At 43.2% G+C, this 21,140-nt stretch overlaps 1 protein-coding gene across 1 annotated transcript in view; it reads right to left on the bottom strand.

The window, feature by feature from the left end:
• gpr137c (G protein-coupled receptor 137c) overlaps positions 1 to 21,140 on the bottom strand; it is an 86,078-nt gene that overhangs the window by 1,017 nt on the left and 63,921 nt on the right. Inside the window, exons 6-7 of the mRNA XM_056301412.1 lie at positions 9,206 to 9,331; positions 5,508 to 5,632 (exon numbers count right to left, since the gene is read on the bottom strand). Coding sequence (XP_056157387.1) covers positions 5,508 to 5,632; positions 9,206 to 9,331 — 251 coding nt within the window. The remainder of the gene's footprint in view (positions 1 to 5,507; positions 5,633 to 9,205; positions 9,332 to 21,140) is intronic.

Raw genomic sequence — 21,140 nt, 5'->3', positions numbered from 1 at the left:
GGATTCGAACCAGCGATCTCTGTGTTGGTAGGCCACGGAATACACCGCCTGCGACCCGGACACCCCCAAACTGAGTTTTTAACCATCAGAGTGAGGACATCTTTTCAAAGTGAGGATGTGTTGGCCAGTCGTTACTTCTTCAAGGGTCTATTTTAAGGTTATGACTTGGGGTTAGGGTAACGGTTAGGATTAGGTTAGGGTAAGGGTTAGGATAAAGGTTAAAGCATGTAGTTCGGATGCTTAAGGATAGGGTTAGGGTAAGGGTTAGGACTTGGGGTTAGGGTTAGGGTAGGGTAAAGGTTAGGATTAGGGTTAGGTTACCGTTAGGGTAAGGGTTAAGGTTAGGCATGTAGCTCTGATGCTTAAGGTTAGGGTTAGGGTAAGGGTTAGGGTTAGGATTAGGTTACAGTAGAGTAAGGGTTAAGGTTAGGCATGTAGGGTTAGGGTTAGGATTTGGGGTTAGAGTTAGGGTAGGGTAAAGGTTAGGATTAGGATTAGGTTACAGTTAGGGTAAGGGTTAAGGTTAGGCATGTAGTTCTGATGCTTAAGGTTAGGGTAAGGGTTAGGGTTAGGACTTGGGGATAGGTTTAGGGTGCTCGATGGTGTTTTAAGCCCCCAACGTACTCTTCCAGGCAGCACTGCATGGAAGGCACTCCCCGCCCCCAACAGTTTCGTCCAATCAAAATGTTTTTTTTTAAAATGACATATGCCTTGAAATATAGCCAACACTAGCTGCTAGGGATTTTCTTGGCTGAACGGACACCTCAGCTAGCTAGCTAACTGTAAACAGATTGCAATGGTAGATTTTAGCTAACTATTTTAAGCCAAGGTTAGCTCAAATGCAGTCAATCTGTTCAAATAGCTGGCAGTGGTGAGCATTCAGTTTATGTTGGCATGTACTACTTTTAAACTTATCTGTGCAGGACAGAGTTTACTTAGTAATGGGCTAGCAGTTAGCGCTAGCTAAGTTCCAGGCAGCCAATTCATTTTTTGGGTGGTTATGAGAGTGACTGAGTAAACCCAGCCGCTGAGGATGCACAAGCCAGTGCATCCTTAGTGCCGGTCCCAAGCCCGGACAAATGGGGAGGGTTGCGTCAGGAAGGGCATCCGGCGTAAAATCTTTGCCAAATCAAATATGCGGATCATAAATAAGACTTACATACCGGATCGGTCGAGGCCCGGGTTAACAACGACCGCCACCGGTACTGATAACCAGCAGGGTGTCGGTGGAAACTATGCTACTGTTGGACGAAGGAGAAGGAGAGGGGGAAAGCATGTCCAGAGGCAGCTAGAGAGGAGGAAGGGTAGGCATGTGGAGGTGAGAGTTGGAACTTTGAATGTTGGCACTATGACTGGTAAAGGGAGAGAGCTGGCTGACATGATGGAAAGAAGAAAGGTAGGCATACTGTGTGTGCAAGAGACCAGGTGGAAGGGGAGTAAGGCCAGGAGTATCGGAGGTGGCTTCAAACTCTTCTACCATGGTGTGAATGGGAGGAGTAAAGGGGTAGGGGTAATTCTGAAGGAAGAGTATGTCAAGAGCGTGCTGGAGGTGAAGAGAGTGTCAGACAGAGTGAAGAGTATGAAGCTGGAAATTGAAGGTTTATTGCTGAATGTTATCAGCGCATATGCCCCGCAAGTTGGGTGTGAGATGGATGAAAAAGAAGAATTCTGGAATGAGTTGGACGACATGGTGGAGAGGGTACCCAAGGAGGAGAGAGTGGTGATTGGAGCCGACTTCAATGGACATGTTGGTGAAGGGAACAGAGGTGATGAGGAGGTGATGGGAAGGTATGGAGTCAAGAAGAGAAATGTGGAAGGACAGATGGTGGTGGATTTTGCGAAAAGGATGGAAATGGCTGTGGTGAATACATATTTCAAGAAGAGGGAGGAACACAGGGTGACGTACAAGAGTGGAGGAAAGTGCACACAGGTGGACTATATCTTATGTAGAAGGCGCCATCTAAAAGGGATTGGAGACTGCAAGGTGGTGACAGGGGAGAACGTAGCTAGGCAGCATCGGATGGTGGTCTGTAGGATGACTTTAGAGACCAAGAAGAGGAAGCGAGTGAATACACAGCCGAAGATCAAATGGTGGAAGTTGAAGAAGGAAGACTGTTGTGTGGAGTTCAGGCAGGAGTTAAGACAGGCACTGGGTGGTAGTGAAGAGTTGCCAGATGGCTGGAAAACCACTGCAGAAATAGTGAGGGAGACAGCTAGGAAGGTACTTGGTATGTCATCAGGACAGAGGAAGGAAGACAAGGAGACTTGGTGGTGGAATGAGGAAGTACAGCAAATTATACAGAGGAAAAGGTTGGCAAAGAAGAAGTGGGATAGTAAGAGAGATGAAGAAAGTAGACAGGAGTACAAGGAGATGCAGCGTAAAGCAAAGAGAGAGGTGGCAAAGGCAAAGGAAAAGGCGTATGGTGAGTTGTATGACAGATTAGACACTAAGGAAGGAGAAAAGGACTTGTACCGATTGGCTAGACAGAGGGACCAAGCTGCAAAGGATGTGCAGCAAGTTAGGGCGATCAAGGATAGAGATGGAAATGTGCTGACAAGCGAGGAGAGTGTGCTAAGAAGGTGGAAGGAATACTTTGAGGGGCTGATGAATGAAGAAAATGAGAGAGAGAGAAGGTTGGATGATGTAGGGATAGTGAATCAGGAAGTTCAGCGGATTAGCAAGGAGGAAGTGAGGGCAGCTATGAAGAGGATGAAGAGTGGAAAGGCAGTTGGTCCTGATGACATACCTGTGGAGGCATGGAGATGTTTAGGAGAGATGGCAGTGGAGTTTTTAACTAGATTGTTTAACACAATCCTGGAAAGTGAGACGATGCCTGAGGAGTGGAGAAGAAGCATACTGGTACCGATTTTCAAGAACAAGGGCGATGTGCAGAACTGTAACAACTACAGAGGTATAAAGTTGATCAGCCACAGCATGAAGATTTGGGAAAGAGTAATAGAAGCTAGGTTAAGAGGAGAGGTGACGATCAGCGAGCAGCAGTATGGTTTCATGCCACGAAAGAGCACCACAGATGCGATGTTTGCTTTGAGAATGTTGATTGAGAAGTATAGAGAAGGCCAGAAAGAGTTGCATTGTGTCTTTGTAGATTTAGAGAAAGCTTATGACAGAGTGCCGAGAGAGGAGGTGTGGTATTGTATGAGGAAGTCAGGAGTTGCAGAGAAGTATGTAGGAGTGGTGCAGGATACGTATGAGGGAAGTGTGACAATGGTGAGGGTTGCGGTTGGAATGACAGATGGGTTCAAGGTGGAGGTGGGATTACATCAAGGATCGGCTCTTAGCCCTTTCTTGTTTGCAATGGTGATGGACAGGTTGACGGACAAGATCAGGCAGGAGTCTCCATGGACGATGATGTTCGCGGATGACATTGTGATCTGTAGCGAGAGTAGGGTGCAGGTTGAGGAGAGCCTGGAGAGGTGGAGGTATGCACTGGAGAGAAGAGGAATGAAAGTCAGTAGGAGCAAGACGGAATACCTATGCGTGAATGAGAGAGAGGACAGTGGAATGGTCAGGATGCAAGGAGTGGAGGTGACAAAGGCATTTGAGTTTAAATACTTGGGGTCAACTGTCCAAAGTAACGGGGAATGCAGTAGAGAGGTGAAAAAGAGAGTGCAGGCAGGTTGGAGTGGGTGGAGAAGAGTGTCAGGAGTGATCTGCGACAGAAGGGTATCAGCAAGAGTTAAAGGGAAAGTTTACAAGATGGTTGTGAGACCAGCTATGTTATATGGTTTGGAGACAGTGGCACTGACGAAAAGACAGGAGGCGGAGCTGGAGGTGGCAGAGTTGAAGATGCTAAGATTTTCACTGGGAGTAACGAAGAAGGACAGGATTAGGAACGATTATATTAGAGGGACCGCTCAGGTTGGACGGTTTGGAGACAAAGCAAGAGAGGCAAGATTGAGATGGCTTGGACATGTGTGGAGGAGAGATGCTGAGTATATTGGGAGAAGGATGCTGAATATGGAGCTGCCAGGGAAGAGGCGAAGAGGAAGGCCAAAGAGGAGGTTTATGGATGTAGTGAGGGAAGACATGCAGGTGGCTGGTGTGACAGAGGAAGACGCAGAAGACAGGAAGAAATGGAAAGGGATGATCCGCTGTGGCGACCCCTAACGGGAGCAGCCGAAAGTAGTAGTAGATGAGAGTGACTGAGTAGTGCTATTGCTATGTAGTTAGGCATTAGCCTATGTCTCCCAGTCTGCTTATTTAAACAACCACGAGACAACCTAGTTTTAAATGAGCTGCACAAAGGCATGGTTGAGTGGGTGTCTTTCCAAAACTCCTTTAAGCATCCAGTTGTTGCTAGATAAGTTGTAAGACATCTAAACATAGCAGCTAAGCAAGTTAAAGCAAAACTGTCGCCAAAATGCAATCTAGGGTTTTTTTGTGAATGTACACGAGTCAAACTTTCGTTTAAAAGGATATTTACATCAAACGCTGCACTTTTAAGATTGACGTTTGTTTGAGTCGAACTCCTTCACTGCAGAAGGAGGAAAAAAGTTGAAATCTAGTGCCAGTGCTGTGATTGGCTGAAACTGTAGGGGACGGGCAGTGCCTTCCATGCAGCGCTGCCTTGAGGAGTACGCTGGGGGCTTAAAACACCATCGCGCATTTAGGGTAGGGTAAAGGTTAGGATTAGGGTTAGGTTACAGTTAGGGTAAGGGTTAAGGTTAGGCATGTAGTTCTGATGCTTAAGGTTAGGGTTAGGGTAAGGGTTAGGACTCGGGGTCAGGGTTAGGATTAGGGTTACGTTACAGTTAGGGTAAGGGTTAAGGTTAGGCATGTAGTTCTGATGCTTAAGGTTAGGGTTAGGACTTGGGGTTAGGGTAGGGTGAAGGTAAGGATTAGGGTTAGGTTACAGTTAGGGTAAGGGTTAAGGTTAGGCATGTAGTTCTAATGCTTAACGTCAGGGTTAGGGCTTGGGGTTAGGGTAGGGTAAAGGTTAGGATTAGGGTTAGGTTACAGTTAGGGTAAGGGTTAAGGTTAGGCATGTAGCTCTGATGCTTAAAGTTGGGGTTAGGGTTAGTGTTAGAATAAGGGTTAGGTTACAGTTAGGGTAAGGGTTAAGGTTAGGCATGTAGCTCTGATGCTTAAAGTTGGGGTTAGGATTTGGGGTTAGGGTTAGAATAAGGGTTAGGTTACAGTTAGGGTAAGGATTAAGGTTAGGCATGTAGCTCTGATGCTTAAGGTTAGGGTAAGGGTTGAGACTTGGGGTTAGGGCTAGGATTAGAGTTAGGGTTACAGATAGGGTAAGGGTTAAGGTTAGGCATGTAGTTCTGATGCTTAGGGTTAGGACTTGGGGTTAGGGTTAGGATTAGGGTTACGTTACAGTTAGGGTAAGGGTAAAGGTTAGGCATGTAGTTCTGATGCTTAATGTTAGGGTTAGGGGCGGTTAGTGTTAAGGACCAGAGAATGTATGTTGTCGGTAAGGGTCTTCACAATGATAGAAGTACGAGTATAAGTATGTGTGCGTGTGTGTAAGTGTACCCACCTCGTCCTATCAGCCCTATTGTTAATGCTCCTGGATAGATCATCATCGCTGTCATATCGTCGAGGGTTGTCAAAGAAATAGGCTCTGGAGCTGAAACTGTGACTGTTGATCATCCCTCCCGGAGTCTTCAGGGTGAACAAGGAGACAGAAACAGATGGAGGTACAGGGCGGTCACTGGTAAGTAAGTTTGTGCCCAAATTTCAGATATTCTCATCTACCTGACAGGCAATGATAGAACTCATGAAACAACCATCCCTGGACACGAGTCTGTTTGTAATGTTTGCAAAGGTGTTGTAGCATTCACCACATATTCCTCTCATTTCTGATTTTTTTCTTATCTGGTCTTTTTGAGGCGTTAAATCAGTTAAGTCACGCATTCAATTCCTGTGCAGCTTGCATTCAACATTAATGCACGTGTGTCAGAAAAAAATCAACTTATTGTAAGAATGTGGTGTGAACCTGACACTGGATGAAACAAGACTGAGGATTACGTCGCATAACATGGATAGCTGTGTGATGATCTTCACAGAGACCTGGCTGGACAGCACCATTCCCGATGCAGCTATTGAACTAGCGGGGCACTCTGTTTACTGAGCAGATAGGACAGCAGCCTCCGGTAAGAGCAAAGGTGGAGGCATGTGTATTTACAAAAATAATGACTGGTGTACAGCTACGAACTTTATTGGGACGCACTGCTCCCGGCACTTAGAATACTTGGCTGTGAAATGCAGGCCATTTTACATGCCGAGGGAGTTTTCTGCCATCTTAATCACAGCCGTTTATATACCACCACATGCTAATGCTAAGATAGCACTGGAGGAACTGCACAGCACTATCGGCAACCAGCTGAATGCACATCTAGAGGGAACTGTGATTGTGGCAGGAGACTTCAACAGCTCAGAACTAAAGACAGTGCTGCCCAAACTCCACAAGAACATCAACTTCCCAACCAGAGACAAAAATATTCTGGACCAACTTTACATCAACATCCTGGGAGCATACAAAGCTGCACCATCGCCACACCTCGGCCTATCAGACTACATCTCACTGGTAATGATGCCATCCTATAAACCTCTACTCTGCAGAACAAGACCAGCTGTTAAAACTGTCCAAGTTTGGAGTGAGGAAGCCACCTCACGACTGCAGGACTGCTTTGGAAGCACAGACTGGGGAGTGTTTGCACAGGGAGCAGACTTAGAGGAATACACTTCAGCCGTCCTGGCCTACATTAATTTCTGTACTGAAATAGTACTAACCACCAAAACCATCAAGGTATTTTCAAACCAGAAGTCATGGCTGGACAGGAATGTGCGGTCTCTGCTCAGGGCTCGAGATGCTGCCTTCAGGACAGGTGACATGCTGGCCTACAAAAATGCCCGGAGGGACTTGAAAAAGGGCATTACAGAGGCTAAACACAGGTACAAGCAGCGCATTGAGGGGCACTTCACACATAACAACAACCCCCGGAGCATGTGGAGAGGTATTAAAAACAACGGATTACAAATGCAGCACCCCACACATCACCCGTGACAGTGCACTCCCCGACATGCTTAACCAGTTCTTTGCATGCTTTGAAACGCAGCCCAGTGGGATGTTGGCCCAAATGACCCTGCCCAAGGAGGCGCATGCACTCGTCCTACAGCACCATCAGCTGAAATCTGTTCTGAGCAAAATCCATATCTCCAAAGCGGCAGGACCAGACAGAGTGTCGGGCCGCACACTGAAGACATGCGCTGACCAACTAACAGGGGTGTTCACCAACATCTTCAACCTCTCCTTACAACAGGCTGTTGTCCCCACCTGCTTTAAATCCACCACCATTGTACCTGTACCTAAGAAGACAGCAGTCAACTGCCTCAATGACTATCGCCCAGTTGCCCTGACCCCAAATATTACAAAGTGCTTTGACAGGATTATACTCTCTCACATCAAGAACATCATCCACACAGATCTGGATAGCCACCAATTTATCTATCGAAGGAACAGATCTACGGAGGACGCGGTCTCAATTACACTTCATACAGCCCTGTCCCACCTGGAGCATCCAAGCACATATGTCAGGATGCTTTTTATTGACTTCAGCTCTGCTTTCAATATGATAATCCCCCAAAAATTGGTACACAAACTCAGCAACCTAGGATTAACCACTTCACTCTGTTCATGGATTATGGACTTCCTCACTCATAGACCACAAAACGTCAGGATAGGTAACCATACATCTTCAACCCTCATCCTGAACACAGGTGTGCCGCAGGGCTGTGTGCTCAGTCCAGCCCTCTCCACCCTTTTCACCCACGATTGTACCCCCATTCACTCCTCCAACACTATAGTGAAATTTGCCGATGACACCACTATAGTGGGACTCATAACCAACAACGAGGAGACACACTACAGAGAGGAGGTCCAACATCTGGCTGGGTGGTGTTCAGACAATAACCTGGTCCTGAACACCAGTAAAACAAAGGAGATCATTGTGGACTTTAGGAGATCAAGGAAGACCACTTCACCCCCACTGCACATAAACGGTGAAGAGGTGCATATTGTGGATAAATTCAAATTCCTGGGAATCCACATAACCTAAGAACTCACATGGTCACTCAACACCTCCCACCTGGTGAAGAAAGCACAACAGAGGCTTTTTTTTCTCAGGAAACTTAAACAAGCTGGTCTCCCCTCTCAGCTGCTGGTCACCTTTTACAGAAGCACAATAGAAAGCATCCTCTGTAATGTGTCACAGTGTGGTATGCCAGCTGCACAGCAGAGAACAGGAAGGACATGGCCCGGGTGGTAAAGACAGCACATAGGATTGTGGGAGCTGTGCTCCCGGACCTGGATGCTGTGTATACTGGCCGCCTACAGAGGAAAGCCAGCAACATCAGCAATGACGCAACACACCCAGGCCTGCTCGTTCCTTTGCCATCGGGGAAAAGATACCGCACCATCAAAACCTGGACTAACAGGCTGAGGAACAGCTTCTTCCCCAGAGCTGTAGCCTCCATCACCCCCCCCCCCCACCTACACACACACACACATCTGCCTATAGCTGCTGAGGACTAACTGGTACTAAGCCGTTGCAATATAGACAACTATGTGCAATATCCCCATGCATCATGTTGAACTTTAAAAGCCGCTGCTATCTTTTATTGTCTCATCATCATTTATGTTACCTCACTTGTTTATACTAAATGTTGTTTGTCCTGTTTTTGTCTTGTTTTTTTTTAATCATTTACCTTGTCTAGTGTTGCTGGTCTGAGAGTCACCAAATTAAATTTTGTTGTGTGTACACAATGACAATAAAGTACCTTACCTTACCTTACAATACCTTACCTTACAACACAATACCTTACCTTACCTTACAATACCTTATCTTATCTGATCTGGCTGGTCCTATGCAACTTTTGTAAAACACATTTAAGAGAAATTTGTGAAAAAGTTAAAAGGACTTTCTTGCATGAGACCTGTATTCTCCAACAATAAAACAATACGCATCACAAACCAAGAGGCAAGTGTAAGTACTGATGATGGATTTATTGTAAAGTACAACATCCGGGGACTTCTCTCAGCCCTTGAAGAACAGCTTTGAGATGCCGTTCAAGAGAACACACTGAGAAACATATGTAGAATGTACAAAGGAATGGTATGCACTACACTCACAGAGAATAGAATATGACAGCAGAGCAGTAAAAGGGGCTACTCACGAGGTTTTGGTTGGGTCTTTGAACTCTGAAGAAAATCACCACTAAGCTTGTTGGTAGCAACTCCCAGAAGAACAGAATAATCCCAAACACGATGTAGGCCTCGCCGCTGATCTCCTGCACATCAGCCTAGAACACAGACATACACTGGGAGGGTAAACTTGTTAAAACATTCCTCTGACACACCTTAAAAAACTTTCCAACTACACAAATGAAGCATTAGTTAAGTATTAGTAACTACTGAATTCAGCATTTGTAAAGCAAGACATGCACCAGTGGTTAGTCAGTGTGTTAATTGATGTTTATAAATACTTAATACTGCAATTCATGATTAATTCATGTAGTTACTAGTTGTTAGGTAAGTATTTTGTATGAGCTCATGTAAAGTGAGGACCATCTGACTCAACGTATTTACACATGAAACTGAAAGGCCAGCAGCACCTTGAGACTCACAAGTCTTAAGGATCATAAGATCTTTTAGAAAGTGTAAAGTACTCAAATAACACACTTTTTACATGTACATATGTACATGAATTAATCATGACTTGTAGTATTAATAAGTATTTATAAAACATCTGTTAAGACACTCACTAACCATTGGTGCATGTCTTGCTTTACAAATACTTTACAAATGCTTTACAAATGAGGAATTCAGTACTAACTAATACTTAACTAATGCTTCATTTGTTACCAAAAAAATCTACTAACTTCAAAGTTGACTGCATGTCTCATTCTAACTATAATCCTTAAGGCTTGAGAGGGAAATTACTCCTTTTAATGAGTAAACAGTTTCCCCCAGAGTTAAGACATGACATGGATTGATGTCACTCAAAATCTTCTTCTTCAGTCACTCAAATATCTTCCTCTTCTTCTTCAATGTCACTCAAATATCTTCTTCTTTAATGTTACTCAAATATCTTCTTCTTCTTCTTCAATGTTACTCAAATATCTTCTTCTTCTTCAATGTTACTCAAATAGCTTCTTCTTCAGTCACACAAATATCTTCTTCAATGTCACTCAAACATCTTCCTCTTCAATGTTACTCAAATATCTTCTTCTTCTTCAGTCACTCAAATATCTTCTTCTTCAGTGTTACTCAAATAGCTTCTTCTTCAGTCACACAAATATCTTCTGCAATGTTTTTTTAAGCAATACATTTATTGAATTTTGTTTGCAAATTACATCAAAACAAGTAATCGCACAGTACAGCAAACATTTTCACCCCCCCATAACCCCGTCCCTATAACAAGTAATACAATTCAAAGCAGGGTTAAAGAAGATAATAAAGATAAAAATTAAATTAATAAAAATAATAACAATAATAACAATAATTTCTTTCACAGACTGATTAGAGGGTGTGGTTTTTTTTCAGTTGCTTTTACGCATATAAACAGTCAGATAGAGTTGTTCTACTCCCCCAGAGCTTGTTCTTGCTGAAGCAAGTTACCAACATTAGTATTACGTCTTAAGAAGTACAGAAACAATCCCCAGATTTTATCAAAAACACTTTGTTTACGTCTTAACAATATACATTATCTTTTCCATTGACATGTTTGAAGCCATTTCTTTAACCCACATACCAACTCTTGGTCCATCAACACTTTTCCAATTAAGAGCAATTACACGTTTTGCTTGTAATATACACATATCTATAAATCTGAACTCATTGCTATGTAAATGTGGGGTGGTAGGATATAAACCAAGAATAAAAAGCTTTGGACTCAATGGTAATTTCTGTGACAAAATTTAATCAATCATATCAACAACATCTTGCCAGAAGGTTTTCACTTCCACACATTCCCATATACAGTGAAACAGCGCCCCCCTTGCCTCACTACACTTAATACAGGTATCAGGAATATTGTCATTAAACTTGTGCGATTTAACAGGAGTTATATATGTACGCATCAGCCATTTATACTGTCGAAGCTTTAGGTTGCTGCTAACTATCTGTCTCTGGGCCTCTTTACATGCCTCACTCCATTCTTCTAAAGATATTTCCTCCTCTATATCTCCCTCCCATCATCTCAGTGTTGTCTCTGATGATTCATCAGATCCAGATACAAATGAGTCATACATAGTCGAAATTAAACCTTTATCATAACAGTGTTTTGTGACTGCAACTTCTAATATAGAAATGGTAGGAATGTCTAATGAATGGCTTTGACAGGATATAAAACTCCTTAGCTGAAGATATTTGAAAAAAGGATTCCTTGGAATGTCATACTTGGTAGATATTTCCTCAAAGGACATGAATACTTCATCCTCCTCCCTGTACATGTCTTGCACTTTCCTTAACCCCTTTTCAGCCCATAATTTAAATCCCCTATCATTCTGCCCTGGTTTGAAATTGGCATTACCCCAAATAGGACTGAAGTGTGACCGGGACATATTTATATTCAAATACTTACAAGCATCGAACCAAACATCAATCATATTCAATATCATAGGGTTGTCTGTATTTTTCTTCAGATATTTACGGTCTGCTGAATACAAATACAGGTGCAATGGTAAGCCCGGTTTAACAGAGCAGGCTTCCAGATCAATCCAAGCTGGGGGACTTCCAGGTGAGAAGTAAAACATCATCGACCTTAACTGTGCTGCCCAGTAATACCATTGGATATTTGGACATTTCAGGCCTCCTCGATCATATGGTAGATAAAGTAAAGATAGACGTAATCTAGGACGTTTATTTTGCCAAATAAAGTTGGTAAACAGTTTCTTGATTTTCGTGAACAAAGATGAAGCAGGGGGTAGGGGTATATTCTGGAACAAATAAAGAAATTTGGGAAGTATATTCACTTTAGGATATTAATCCTGCCGATCATTGAAATAGGTAAGGATGTCCAACGCTCTATCGAAGCAATACTAGCGTCCAGGATGGGCTCACAATTTGACCGAGCAATCTTATTCACCTCAGGGACAATTTTTATTCCCAGATATGTAAATATGTCTGTTGGGTTGAAGGTAGAAGCATAAACAAGACCATTCTTCCTCTCTGTTTCATTCAGTAACATTATGGATGATTTGGAGTAATTAACTTTATAACCGGATATTTTCCCAAATGTTTCAATAAGGCTTAGGAGCGCTGGGATAGAGTTATGCAGATTTTTAAGCATTAATATCACATCATCGGCGAAGAGTGCTACCCTGTGCTCCAGATGTCCCTCTCGAATTCCATAAATATGGCTGTGTGTCCTCGCCGCTATAGCAAATGGTTCTGTCGCTAGGATAAAAAGTAAAGGCCATAAAGGGCTCCCTTGAGGGCAACTTCTACAAATGTTAAAAGGTTTAGAAACCTTACCATTCGTCAAAACTTCTGCAGTAAGCCCTGTACAAAGCAATCTTACCCATTTGATAAATGTATCCCCAAGGCCAAATCGTGTTAACGCCTCAAACAGATAAGGCCATTCAACACGGTCGAAGGCCTTCTCTGCATCAAGTGAAAGTAAGGCCATGTCAGGCGCCTCCCTCTGACTGTATAAAATATTGAGCACTCGTCTAACGCTATGAAAACCCTGTCTCCCTTGAATGAATCCGTTCTGGTCTTCCCCCACTACTCTAGGTAGAAGATCCTCCAATCTGCTTGCAAGAATTTTACAGAGTATTTTTGTATCAGAATTTAGGAGACTAATTGGATGCATATTTTCACATTTTGTATTTGGTTTCCCCGGTTTTGGGAGTAAAGTGATTAGGGCGCCCCTCATAGATGTAGGGAGAAGACCATTCTCAAAGGATTCCTGAACCATCTCCAAGAGGGGTGGTATTAATTTGGTTTGAAATGTTTTATAAATGTCTATAGGGATGCCATCTGGACCCGCTGATTTTCCAGCCTGCATACACCCAATTGCTTCTGCAATTTCCAACGCAGTTACATCTTTATCTAATACTCTACATTCCTCTCCCGAAATTTTAGGAATATTAAGATTGTCTAGGAATTATGTTTGCGTGTCCAGATTAGGAGAGCACTCAGAGCTGTATAATTTCCCGTAGAAGTCTCTAAAGGCTTCATTAATCTCTGCCGGGTCCACTATAGTTCTACCACTTGGGACTTCAATACAATTAATAGACCTTTCTGTTTGTTGTTGTTTAATGCGCCATGCTAGAAGTTTTCCGGGCTTTTCCCCCTGATCATAGTAGGACTGTTTGAGTCTCATTAAATCAGCAGCCGCTTTATTAGCTGCCAGTTCATTGTACTGTGCTCTAAGCAGTAGCAGTCTTGCATGAACATCTGTAGGTATATGTCTATTATTATATATTTCTGTTTCCAGTTTTTTAATTTCCTCGTCTAATGTCTTCATTTCAAGTTGTGTAGCCTTTTTCTTGGAGCTAGTGAAGGAAATGATTTGGCCCCTAATAAAGGCTTTGAAAGCCTCCCACCTTGTGCTAGCAGAAGTCTGGGACTTGTTACATTCAAAATACAGGTCAATCTGCTTATCTAAGAAATCTATGAATGTAGGATCCGCAAGCCACCCGGGTTGAAAACGCCATCTCAGGGGGTCGCACACTAAGTTATTATCTTCATAGGTCAAGGATACTGCAGCGTGGTCAGACAGAACTATACTACTATAATGACATTCGTCTATTTTGGCGGCAAGTAGTGCTGAAACCAAAAAGTAGTCTATGCGTGAGTGAGTTCTATGAGTACTGGAATAGCAGGAATATTCTACTGCGTTCGGTTTACCATGCCTCCAAACATCAAACAGATTCAATTCCTTCATGAAGTGGTGTATCGTCTTTCTGGACTTACTGTGGGTATCATCTAAACCAGTTGACCTGTCTTTTGAAGGATCTAACGTACAGTTAAAGTCGCCAGCTATTATGTATTTCCCAGGATGATTTGAAGCAGTCAAAAACAGACTATTATAGAATTTAGAGTCATCTTCATTGGGGCCGTAAACATTTATCAAAGTTAAGGTTTCAGATAATAACCTACCCTGGACTATAATATACCTCCCTGCAGGGTCCTTAACTACATGCTGTACCCGTAATGGAACCGATTTATGAATTAGTATCATAACCCCTCTAGCATGAGTGGTGTAAGGAGCAGACAACACTTGACCCTGCCATCGTCTTGCTATTTTGGGAACGTCCTCATCCACCATGTGTGTTTCTTGTAAAAAAACGATTTTTGATTTCAAGGATTTTATCCTGCTCATTACCTGCTTCACCTTTGTGAGATTGATCAAACCCCTACAATTCCACCAAGTACGTTTTACCTTGCAACTCTCTGACATTGATTCCGGTATGTTATATTAGGAACCGTAGTGAAGAAGTACTTTGACAAACCACACCCACTGATGAAAGAATAAATAATAAAATGAAACCACAAAAACCCACCCTCAACCCCATACGAACCTGAAGTCCAGGAACTCTGGACATCCCCTCCCATCCCACGTTTAACTAGCGCTAAAACGAGTTTCTCTAACTTTTCTTTCCTTCTCGCTCCAGCTCGCTATCTTACTTTTTCTAAATACTAATCACACATAACATCAGTAATGAACTGTGCAACGCTTACAACATGTAGGCATATATAACATTAACCACCCGAACACATACACAAACCTGGAACCCGTGCATGCAGACTGGAAGACGAGGAGAGGGAAAAGTCTGTAGCCTGGTCACAAGAGTCCGCGATGCATTGGGCCTTCCTTCCTCCGACAGGCGCACAAACCGATGATGACTCTCTCTGTCCCTTAGGCCTAGGCCTACTTGGATGTGCCCATGTCATTTCGGCTGGTGCTTGGACATTGTCTCTCATTCAGGGTTAAGGGCATTCCACAAAAGCTGAATCATCTAGCTACAAACCAGACTCCGTCCTGTCCAGGTAGAGAAAGAAAGCCTAAACGGCGACAGTCCGAACACGTAGCTACATCTTTCGTGTAAATGGAAATAAAATAAAATAAAGTGGGCTTAATAGGCTACTGCATCAGTCCTTATCCGAGGGATTGAATAAACCGCTACACTTCTGCTGGAGTTTGAAAGGTGTGGGGTCTCTCGTCGTGGGTTACCAGGAGCCGGGCTGGAAAGATGATGCTGTGGTTGTGGATCCCCCTGTCTCTCAGCTTCTTCCGGACCTGGTCGTAGTCGCACTGCATCTTGTGCACCCCAGCAGAGAGGTCGATGTGAAAACGGACCGGCTTGTTCTTGTAAAGGACTTGTGCCTTGGTTTTGGCTGCCTTTAGTACTCACTCCCTGTCCTTAAAGTTCATGAACCTCATGATCAATGTCCTTGGACGACTCTATGAGCTCGCTCCACTACCAAGCCCTCCCGCGGATCCGTGTTCAGAGCCTCTGGCAACCACTTCTCCAAACATGCAGGTGCATCCTGGCCCTCTTCTTTCTCCGGTAGGCCACCAACCTTACGTTATGTCGCCGACTCCTGCATTCCAAGTCCTCCACTTTGTCAGTAAGGCTTTTGACGGTGCTTTCCAGCGTGCAAACTCAGGGTGTTAGCTTCTTAACGTTGTCCTCCACGTCACAAATCCGTTGTTCAGCCTGTTCCATGCGACCCATGCATTCCTGTATCTGTTTCTTTACATCCGCAAATGTCGCTTGCACACCATCAATTTTCTTGTAAAGTCCACTTTTCAAAGACTGTATGGCTTCCATGATATCTTGATTGCTATTCTTATCTGTGTCTAACATTTCATCATCTTCTTCCTCGTGGTCGTCTTCTTCGTTAGCCATATTTTCAACCTGCATGGCGTTGCTAGCCTTCTCAGCCTCTTCCTCATGTCGCGATTTCCTTTTCTCCTTCTCTTTTTCTCTCTTTGCCTTTTCTTTTGTGTTTTTCCCTGACATTTTAGTTCTGGGTACTCTTATACATGTATTACGTGACTTTGGACAAGATTCGGATTAGTATTGTAGGATTAATTTACACGGTAGCTGCAGAGCTTGAGATTTGCGACCTCCTAGTCCCTTGCCATAACCGGAAGTCCACCATCTTCTTCAATGTTACTCAAATATCTTCTTCAGTCACTCAAATATCTTCTTCTTCTTCAATGCCACTCAAACATCTTCTTCAATGTTACTCAAATATCTTCTTCTTCTTCTTCAATGTCACTCAAATATCTTCTTCTTCTTCTTCAATGTCACTCAAATATCTTCTTCTTCTTTAGCCACACAAATATCTTCTTCTTCTTCAGTGTCACTCAAATATCTTCTTCAATGTCACTCAACTACCAGAATCAGGATCATGTTGGCCATGTAGGTTTGCACGCTTAACACAGAATAACAACACAACAATCTTCAGGATTGACTTATACAGGTGAAATAAGAGGTGATAAAGTGCAGTGGTGCAAGGAATATATCAGAGGTGCTGAAATACATGTTAGCAGCTTACTTACATACATGCCTGAGGTAGATGTACATGACAGAGTGCACCAGTATACATACCATGTACAGTACAGGGTGGAATTATTTGACAATGTTAAGCATTCATTTGAATGACAGCCTGAGGCAAGAAACTGTTTTCATATCTGGTTGTTTTGGGGTACAGTGCTCTGTAGCGCCTACCAGAGGGGAGGAGTTCAAACAGGTTGTGACCAGGGTGTGATGGGTCTGCAGTGATGTTGCCGGCCATCTGTTCAACCTCCCATCTATATGCAGACTCGTCACCATCCCAGAAAAGGCCAATTGTGGTTGTGTCATCCGCAAACTTCATGAGTTTAACAGACGGGTCACCTGAGGTGCATCATTTGTGTAGAGGGAGAAGAGTAGAGGGGAGAGAACACATCCCTGGGGGGCGCCAGTGCTGATTGTCTGGGTGCTGGATGTGATTTTCCCCAGCCTCGCCTGCTGCCTCGTGTCTGTCAGGAAGTTTTTAATCCACTGACAGATGGGGGCTGGTACAGTGAGCTGGGTGAGTTTGGAGTGGAGGATATCTGGGACAATGGTGTTGAACGCTGAGCTAAAGTCCACAAACAGGACCCTTGCATATGTCCCTGGGGAGTCAAGGTGTTGGAAGAGGAGGGCAATCCCATCTTGACTGCATCATCCACTGACTTGTTTTCTCAGTAGGCAAACTTTAGGGGGTCAAGCAGGGGGCCTGTAATTTTCTTCAGGTGGGCCAACACCAGCCTCTCAAAAGGATTTCATGGCCACAGACATTAGGGCAATGGGCCTGTAGTCATTTAATCCTGTGATACGGGGTTTCTTGGAGACTGGGATGATAGTAGGGCTCTTGAAGCAGGAGGGGACTTCACACAGCTCCAGTGATCTGTTGAAGATCAGTGTGAAAATGGGGGCCAGCTGCTCAGCACAGACTTTAAGACAGGAGGGTGACACGCCATCCGGGCCCGGTACCTTCCTGGTCTATTGTCTGTTTGGAAACCAAACAGACACTGGCCAGGAGGATGGCACAACACAGAACAGCTAACATGTCAGGCCAGGACTCCACAGTCTACACCATCTACAGACCAGTGGCCACTCTTTCAAGGATGAGGATGTGCACCATCTAGGCCATCTATGTGAAGAGGGAACGACCATCACTGAACCGGGGGGGGGGGGCTAAGAGTACATCTGTCACCATCTTACAATGCTGTGATTGCAACTGTTCCCCAATAGTACACAGGGCCACTGTAACTCTAGTTAATGGTCACGGCAATTTGTATTATGAAACCAACCAATCACTCGTTTCAGTTGTGATGCAACTGCCGGTTTGGGTCGTTATGCCGCTGTATTGTTTATAAGGGTGGGCGTACCTGCAGTCACTGTATTGTTTATAAGGGTGGGCGTACCTGCAGTCGCTGTATTGTTTATAAGGGTGGGGGTACCTGCAGTCACTGTATTGTTTATAAGGGTGGGCGTACCTGCAGTCACTGTATTGTTTATAAGGGTGGGGGTACCTGCAGTCACTGTATTGTTTATAAGGGTGGGCGTACCTGCAGTCACTGTATTGTTTATAAGGGTGGGGGTACCCGCAGTCACTGTATTGGTTATAAGGGTGGGGGTACCTGCAGTCACTGTATTGTTTATGAGGGTGGGGACACCTGCAGTCACTGTATTGTTTATGAGGGTGGGGGTACCTGCAGTCACTGTATTGTTTATAAGGGTGGGGGTACCTGCAGTCACTGTATTGCTTATAAGGGTGGGGTAGCTACAGTCAGCTGAAACTGAAGAGGTCACTTAGATGATGATGATGATGAAACGTTTCTGTCAATAAACGTTGTGTCCAGATGAGCTGGTTCAACCTCCTGAGATTTCCTCACCTGGATTACTGAGCATGCATCAAGAATTTTTTTTTTTCTGTCACCGGTGTAATTTCTCTTTGGTCCATTTTTAAGGAAAAATATTTTGTTTACAATCTTATTTCAAGCCTTGTTGTTGGATATTGCTCACAGAAGTGCAATATATAAAAATAATATAAATTATATAAAATATATATATAAATAATAATAATAATAATAAAATAATATAAAAATATAGAAATAATAATAATATACTACTATAGTATACATAAATTATATAAAAATAATATAATACAATATATATAAATAATATATACAATATATAGTAAATGATAATACATAACATATATAACATGCATATAAATAATAATAACAACAATATATAAAATAATATAAAATCTATAAAAATTGTGTGTGTGTGTGTATATATATATATACACTACCGTTCAAAAGTTTGGGATCACCCAAACAATTTCGTGTTTTCCATGAAAAGTCACACTTATTCACCACCATATGTTGTGAAATGAATAGAAAATAGAGTCAAGACATTGACAAGGTTAGAAATAATGATTTGTATTTGAAATAAGATTTTTTTTACATCAAACTTTGCTTTCGTCAAAGAATCCTCCATTTGCAGCAATTACAGCATTGCAGACCTTTGGCATTCTAGCTATTAATTTGTTGAGGTAATCTGGAGAAATTGCACCCCACGCTTCCAGAAGCAGCTCCCACAAGTTGGATTGGTTGGATGGGCACTTCTTGCGTACCATACGGTCAAGCTGCTCCCACAACAGCTCAAGGGGGTTCAGATCTGGTGACTGCGCTGGCCACTCCATTACCGATAGAATACCAGCTGCCTGCTTCTGCTCTAAATAGTTCTTGCACAATTTGGAGGTGTGTTTAGGGTCATTGTCCTGTTGTAGGATGAAATTGGCTCCAATCAAGCGCTGTCCACTGGGTATGGCATGGCGTTGCAAAATGGAGTGATAGCCTTCCTTATTCAGAATCCCTTTTACCCTGTACAAATCTCCCACCTTACCAGCACCAAAGCAACCCCAGACCATCACATTACCTCCACCATGCTTAACAGATGGCGTCAGGCATTCTTCCAGCATCTTTTCATTTGTTCTGTGTCTCACAAACGTTCTTCTTTGTGATCCAAACACCTCAAACTTGGATTCATCCGTCCACAACACTTTTTTCCAGTCTTCCTCTGTCCAATGTCTGTGTTCTTTTGCCCATCTTAATCTTTTTCTTTTATTGGTCAGTCTCAGATATGGCTTTTTCTTTGCCACTCTGCCCTGAAGCCCAGAATCCCACAGCCGCCTCTTCACTGTAGATGTTGACACTGGTGTTTTGCGGGTACTATTTAATGAAGATGCCAGTTGGGGACCTGTGAGGCGTCTGTTTCTCAAACTAGAGACTCTAATGTACTTATCTTCTTGCTCAGTTGTGCAACGCGGCCTCCCACTTCTTTTTCTACTCTGGTTAGAGCCTGTTTGTGCTGTCCTCTGAAGGGAGTAGTACACACCGGTGTAGGAAATCTTCAATTTCTTAGCAATTTCTCGCATGGAATAGCCTTCATTTCTAAGAACAAGAATAGACTGTCGAGTTTCAGATGAAAGTTCTCTTTTTCTGGCCATTTTGAGCGTTTAATTGACCCCACAAATGTGATGCTCCAGAAACTCAATCTGCTCAAAGGAAGGTCAGTTTTGTAGCTTCTGTAACGAGCTAAACTGTTTTCAGATGTGTGAACATGATTGCACAAGGGTTTTCTAATCATCAATTAGCCTTCTGAGCCAATGAGCAAACACATTGTACCATTAGAACACTGGAGTGATAGTTGCTTGAAATGGGCCTCTATACACCTATGTAGATATTGCACCAAAAACCAGACATTTGCAGCTAGAATAGTCATTTACCACATTAGCAATGTATAGAGTGTATTTCTTTAAAGTTAAGACTAGTTTAAAGTTATCTTCATTGAACAGTACAGTGCTTTTCCTTCAAAAATATGGACATTTCAATGTGATCCCAAACTTTTGAACGGTAGTGTATATACATAAACAGATACAGGAAAAAAGATGTTAATACATTGCAGTACAGGCCTGTTTCGTGCGTCTCACACTCATCAGCTGCATCAGTGCGAGATGCATGAAACAGGCCTGTACTGCAATGTATTAACATCTTTTTTCCTGTATCCGTGTTGATATTCCGCTCCTCATTAGTTGAGCCCTCACAACACCATTGACGGTTTCAGAAAAAAAAACACTATAAATAAATAAATAAATAAATAAATGTACATAAATATATATATATATATATAAACCTTAGTTGGGAGAGTTTTTTTTACAAGAATAAAGAGGCACTATGAAGACATGCTTTTAGATTCTGTTTTCCCTTCGCTTTCCCTCTTAAAACACACACACACACACGCACGCACGCACGCACGCACGCACGCACACACGCACGCACGCACACACGCACACACACACACACACACACACACACACACACACACACACAGACACTTGTAAGCAAGACAGACTGACAACAGTGAGATATCAGACTAACTCGTATGACAACAGATTAAATCTGATGTATTTCTGACTACACACACAAACACCAGTAATCTGCTGCACACAATGTGGATCACACAACACAGGAATCAATAGCTCTGATGTAGGTCAGCACACACACACACACACACACACACACACACACACACACACACACACACACACACA

Source organism: Lampris incognitus, chromosome 21 (assembly GCF_029633865.1).
Source record: "Lampris incognitus isolate fLamInc1 chromosome 21, fLamInc1.hap2, whole genome shotgun sequence".
NCBI classification, from domain to species: domain Eukaryota; kingdom Metazoa; phylum Chordata; class Actinopteri; order Lampriformes; family Lampridae; genus Lampris; species Lampris incognitus.
The sequence above is the reverse complement of the archived record's forward strand: the minus strand, read 5'-3'. Positions and strand labels throughout refer to the sequence as shown.